This window comes from Marmota marmota, unplaced genomic scaffold (genome assembly GCF_001458135.2).
Source record: "Marmota marmota marmota unplaced genomic scaffold, marMar, whole genome shotgun sequence".
Classification (NCBI taxonomy): domain Eukaryota; kingdom Metazoa; phylum Chordata; class Mammalia; order Rodentia; family Sciuridae; genus Marmota; species Marmota marmota.
This window is the reverse complement of record NW_026000138.1, coordinates 3605959-3611958: the sequence shown is the minus strand read 5'-3', so window position 1 is coordinate 3611958 and position 6000 is coordinate 3605959. Positions and strand designations below refer to the sequence as shown.

The 6000-nt window shown below is 52.1% G+C and overlaps 1 protein-coding gene across 2 annotated transcripts in view; it reads right to left on the bottom strand.

The window, feature by feature from the left end:
- Positions 1–6000, bottom strand: part of Ccdc63 (coiled-coil domain containing 63) — a 43466-nt gene that overhangs the window by 3485 nt on the left and 33981 nt on the right. For both annotated transcript variants that reach the window (XM_015502509.2, XM_048785595.1), the window contains 3 exons: positions 5786–5860; positions 3129–3321; positions 268–468 (listed from right to left, as the gene is read on the bottom strand). In XM_015502509.2, the coding sequence (XP_015357995.2) occupies positions 268–468; positions 3129–3321; positions 5786–5860 (469 nt within the window). The remainder of the gene's footprint in view (positions 1–267; positions 469–3128; positions 3322–5785; positions 5861–6000) is intronic.

Sequence of the window (6000 nt, the reverse complement as noted above, 5' to 3'; positions counted from 1 at the left end):
CCCCCCTCCTCCTCCCTCTCCCCGCTATTATATGTAATTGTCCAGCACCACCCCACCATCCAGGGGAAGTGCCTTCTCTGACCTCAGTGTTACCAAACTGCCCTCCAAAGGCTAGTGGGGCCGATGGGAGGCCCTGCCTAGGGAGAAGGCCCGGCTCTGCTGTCCCCAGAAACCATGTAGAAGGGCTACAGGCAGATGACCCCCAGCAGGAGAGACAGTCCCCAGGGCACCGGCCAGGACGCCCCACCCAGAGGGGCAGGCACTCACTGTCCTCTATCTTGTCGCTGAAGGGGTCAGTCCTCAGCAAGGGCGGGGTGACCTTGAGGGGTTCTGGGAGCTTCACGAGGGCAGAGCCGCCCCAGAAAGGGTTGAGGAAGGGCGGGGGCGGCTCGGTGTCCATGTCCATTTCCTGCATTCGCATGTAGGCCTCCAGCAGCAACAGGTCGTTGGTCTTCTTCTCAATGAGGGCTGCGAGAGAGCGGGGGGCGTGGGGTGGGGTGGCTGTGGGGACCTGCCTGCGAGAGCCCCCCAGGACCCGCTTTCTCTGGGTCACACCCTGTGGTCCCCCTTGAGAAGCAAAAACAGAACCTCTGACTCATGAAGCAAGATGGACACACAGCCTGGACACCCGGGGTGCAGATCTCGCCAGGAGGGACACTAGAAAAAGAACATCCTGAAGGCTCCTCAGGGGGCCATAGTGAAAGAAGGATTGAGACGTGGGTTAGACGGAGAATTGGGAACTGGGAAGGGGGAAGAGCCCAGCCTTAAACTCTTTTCCCCAATCTGCACTCTGTGCTGGTCGCTGGGTCCTTGCTCATGCAGTTCCTTCTGCCTGGGATGCTGTTTCCTACAGCCCTCCCTGAGCAATGGCCTGGCGTTTGAAGAGTTCTGGGGAGCAGTCCCTCCTTCCCTGTGCATGGAGGAACCAGCCAGGGGAGGGTGGATTCCAGGGACCTCGCCATCTGGGGGAAGTGCCTTCTCTGATCTCAGTAACTCCTGGATTTGGACCATTTAAAAAACAACAACAACAAAATGCACACACCCCAAACTGATTCTATCTAAAAATCAGACCAGAAATATTCGCAGCTGAACTGTGCTACCGGCTCTCGGGAACCTCATAACCTCGGATAGAAAAAGCTTTCTCTACTCACAAACGGGGAATGTCAAATCACAGCACTCCCAGGAGCAGGGGTGACAGGGTAGCTTCACATGGGGCAGTGCAGGGAGGTCTCACGGGAGAAAAGGACACACACTGAGGTCTGAGAATGAGGAGGAACTGGGCACATGGACCAGTGTTCCAGAAACAGCCTGGGCAAAGGCCCTGAGGCAGGAACTGAGATATGGTGGTGAGGTGGCCAGCATCTTGGAACTTGGATCTCAAGGATCCCACCACCAGGACCTGGTCAGGGTGGCCCACCCTGGACGGTTGATCATGTGGTTTCTGAACGGATGTTTCTCTCTGTGCTGCTTTCACCTTGAACCCTTTCACTGAGATCAACTGTAGCCATAAGTACCACTATGTGCTATGCCTGTAAATCCTTGTAACCCACCACTAACCAGATTCTATGAAGAATCTCAGGGTCAACTCTAAGAGCAATGAAGCCATTCACTCCAAGTGGACTCCATCGGGGTAGGTGTGCCCTCCCTCTGCACCCTGAGCTCAGGGCCCTGCCTAGAAACGCAGGCAACAGTCACCAGGCATTTGCTACACTAGGCACCGTTCTGTACACTTTATTTCCTCCTTTTCAATTGGTGTGCCTTTTATTTCTTTTTCTTGCCTTATTGCATCGTCTAGGACCTCATTATGACATTGAATAAGAATAGAGAGCAAAAGCTTTGCTTTGCTCCTGATCTTAGAAGAAAGATATTCAGCTTTTTACCATTAAGTATGAGGTTAGCTGTGGGTTTTTTGGTTTGTTTGTTTGTTTGTGGATGCCTTTATCAAGTTAAGAAGGCTCTCTTCTAACAGTTCTAACTGGTTGGGAGTGTTTATCATAAAGGGATCCTGAATTTTAGTAAATGCTTTTTTGTATCTATTGCAATGACCCTGAAGTTTTTCCTCAAAGAACTATTCATTTATTTATTCCTCCCAATAGTTTTATGAAGTAACTCTAGGGTTTAACCCTGCTTTTCCCCCCCAATATTTAAGAACAGAAAGCACAGAGATGTTCAAAAACTTGCCTAGAAGAATACAGATAACAATAAATGTTGGTGAGGATGTTGGGGAAAGGCACACTCATACTGCTGGTGGGATTGCAAATTGGCGCAACCATTCTGGAAAGCAGTATGGAGATTCCTCAGAAAACTTGGAATGGAACCACCATTTGACCCAGTTATCCCACTCCTCAGCATATACCCAAAGGACTTAAAATCAGCATACTACAGTGATGCAGCCACGTCAATATTTACAGCAGCACAATTAACAATAGCTAAGCTATGGAGCCAACCTAGGTGCCCTTCAACAGATGAATGGATTAAAAAATGTAGCATACATCCGCAATGGAATATTACTCAGCATAAAGAAGAATGAAATTATAGCATTTGTGGGTAAATGGACAAAACTGGAGACAATCATGCTAAGTGAAATAAACCAATCCCAAAAAACCAAAGGCCGAATGTTCTCTCCGATATTCAGATGCTAATCTACAATAAGGGGGTGGGGAGAATAAAAGTTCATTGGATTAGACAAAGGGGAATGAATGGAAGAGAGTGGGGATGGGAATAGGAAAGACAGAGGGATGAATCGGAAGTGACTTTCCCATGCTCCTAGAGGAACACACAACCAGGGAGACTCCACACATGTACAACCACAGAATGGGAAGTTATAACGGTATGTATGCTATGTCCAAAGACATTCTACTGTCCTGTTCGACTGGGAAGACCATATTAAAAAAAAAGAAAAAGGAAAAGAGCCCTAAAAAACAAACAAAACAAAAAATTAAAACCACCTTGTCGGGGACCACGCAGCTAGTCAGGGCGTAACCGGGATTTGAACCCACGCAGCCTGGCTCTGGTTCCCCGGGCTTCACCCCCAGGCTCACCACCTCTGCAGGAATGAGTTCTCAAGCCTGGTCAAGGAAAGCACTGGAAAAGCTTGCTAAGCGTTGGACGGCCCCAGGGCGACTCACAGAAATACTGGGACAGGTTGGAGTCGGTGACTTTCCCCGTCTCCCCCAACTGCACCAGTATCTTGGAGGCGTCGCAGTTGATCTTCTTGAACAGATTCTCCACCGAGGTCTTGAGATGCTCCAGGGTCTTTCTGAGCTCGCGGTTTTTGTCCTCGTACATGTTGGCCTCCTCCGTGGTCTTCCTCAGCTTCTCCTGGGGGTGGACACCAGTTCCCCGGGGTCAGCCCGCTGGACGGGACTCTCCAGGGGAGGGGGCCGGGGACTCTCGGGGATCTGGATCTTCAGTCACTGGCTTCACCCCTCAGAGGGGGGCAGGACCAGTTAAATGGCCCCAGTTGTGCATTTAGAAGAGAGGCACCACACTGTGCGGGGCCCACTGTCTCATTCCCCTTAAGGTGAGTCCTCACCTGGGCTTTCTGAAAAGGAAGGAGCGCGGCGCAGGACACAGCTCTGTGTGTCACCTGATCGCATGGAATCAGGCCTCACCAGCCAGTGTCCAAAGGTGTTCTCTGTTTTCCTTTTCTGTTCCTCCCATCCTAGGAGCTGCAGGTGCTGGCTGCCATCCCATAAACAGTTCTCACCATCCATGGTCTAGAACATCTGCACCAGCCCAGTGGTTTCCAAAGCGGGGTCCCCAGACAGGCAGGGTCAGGTCACCGGGGAACTTGGGCGTGGTACAAGCTCTGGGGCCCACCCAGACCTGCGGGATAGGGCTGGGGCAGGCATCTGAGTCTCCAGGTGACACTGGTGCACAGAGAAGTTTGAGACTCTCTGGGAGCCCACTGTATCTCAGCCTGGGTGACACATTGGGGTCACCGGGGAGCTTTACAATATTTGCAACCTGCGCTTCACCCTCTGGGGGTCAGATCTCACTGGCTCCAGTTGTGACCAGTTGTGACCAGTTGTGACCGGCGTAGCAGGGAACTTTGAGGACTCCAGGGATTCTGACCTGCGGCTGGAAATGAGAATGGCTGCATCCCATCCTGCCTCCCGCTCCCTGAGTTCTCGGACTGCAAAGCAGGCCTGGGCCCTAGGAGAACCACGGAGGGCCACACGGGGCTCGGGAGGTCACAGGCACAAGTCATGGTTTTACAAGTCTCCCCAGCCATGAGCAGCAGGTAGGATGATTGTCCCATTTTACAGATGAGAAACCTGAGGCTCAGAGAGGTTATCTCACTGTTCCAAGGTCACACAGCTAGGAAGCAACTGTTCTGAGAGCCTTCCCAGGATCCCAGTGAGGGAGTAGGCTCACCCCTTCTCCCAGAGGGGCAGAAACTGGTGAAAGGAGGGGTAGGAAAACCTGGGAACCTACTGCTATTAAGACAGATTCTCCCGCTTAGATATTTGCACTGGAAAAGGAGTCCCCAAGTCAAGCTAAAACCTAAGGAACAAAGAGCTAATGCAGGGACCACAGGCAGAGGGGGGCTAGCAGCCTCTCCACTGCCCCCCCCACCCCGGCAATGCCTGTCTCCACCCCAAAGAAGAGTCTGGACTCTGGGTGGCCCCAAGCGAGGATGTGGGACCGCAGGCAAGTATTCTTCGTTGGGGTGGGAGTCCTCCTAAGACCTGGATCCAGCCTGGGGGTCTGCAGGGCCCCTTCGCCTTCCCCCCTCGCCACGGCTCTGAGCCCAAGCACCTCGGTGGCAGCACGTGCTCTGCTTCCCTCCAGTGGTCAGTCGGAGGATAGCACCTTCATCCGTGTGGAGCCGGTGTCCCAGGGACCCCGACACAAGCCACAAAGGGGGAATGGGAGGTGCCCCAGGAGAACGGTTCCTGGGCCAGGAACTCTGGATTAGAGGAGGACGTTGGTCAGACCTCCTGAGAAGTTCAAGGTTTTGACAAGTATTTGCTATCCATTCTCCCCTTATGCCTTAATGACAAGACCTGACTGACTGTGGGCAATGAGGGCCCCTAAGTTATATTCCAAACCTGTTTTGCAACATGGATGACCAATGAGATGTAAATACAGAAATTATTTAGCTGAATCTTCTGGAAAATAACTTAAGCTGGTTGACAGATAGCAAGACCCCCTCCCCCACCCTTTATGTTTGTTTACTCCCCAGTTTCTCCCTGCCTGGAATGTATATGTGATGGCTGGACCTGTGGAAGCTATGATGCAACCACAAGGAGCTGCTGGGATTACAGGTATGCTCCAATCAGGAGTTAAATGACCTGGCACATTTGGAATGTAAGCCACGCACACACTCAGGATGGCAAACTAGAAAGCTAGAAGGAGCCTGGGCCATGGATGACATCATGATGGAACCCTACCAGCCCTGAAGTGCCAATCTTCCGATGTATTTAACCAGGAAACTTCTGTCTTGCTTAGGCCACTGTTATCTTGGGTCCTTGTTATTAGCTGCCAAGTACAACTTAAATGTCATAACACATCCCAGCTCCTTTAGGTTGGTCAAGTGATTTTACCTCTGTGAACCTCAGTTTCCTCATCTGTAAGTTGGAGAGATCAACAGCGTCCACTTCCAAGCACTGAGTCCAGTGCCTGGCACATAGTACCTGCTCAGGAAACGTGTCTGGATGTCACCCAGGCCAGCCTCGGGTCATGGGGCTAACAGCTTCCTGCTCCAGGTACCAGCTGACGGGCTGCCTGACCCACAGACAACAGAGACCCCCCATCCCATGCTCTGCACCCGGCTCACCTCGAGCTCCTTCAGGACAGAGCGGCTGTCATCGTGGGAAGACTGCTGCTGGGATCGCAGGTGGGTGATCTCATCCTGCCGGGGAGAAAATCCACTGTGATGAAACGGGGTGCTCCTCTCCCCTACCACACCTCAAAAGAAGCTGTGCCTCCAGAGGCCTAAGAGGTGTTTTTTTTTTTTTGTTTTGTACTGCCGCAGTCTGGCTGGGCACAAAT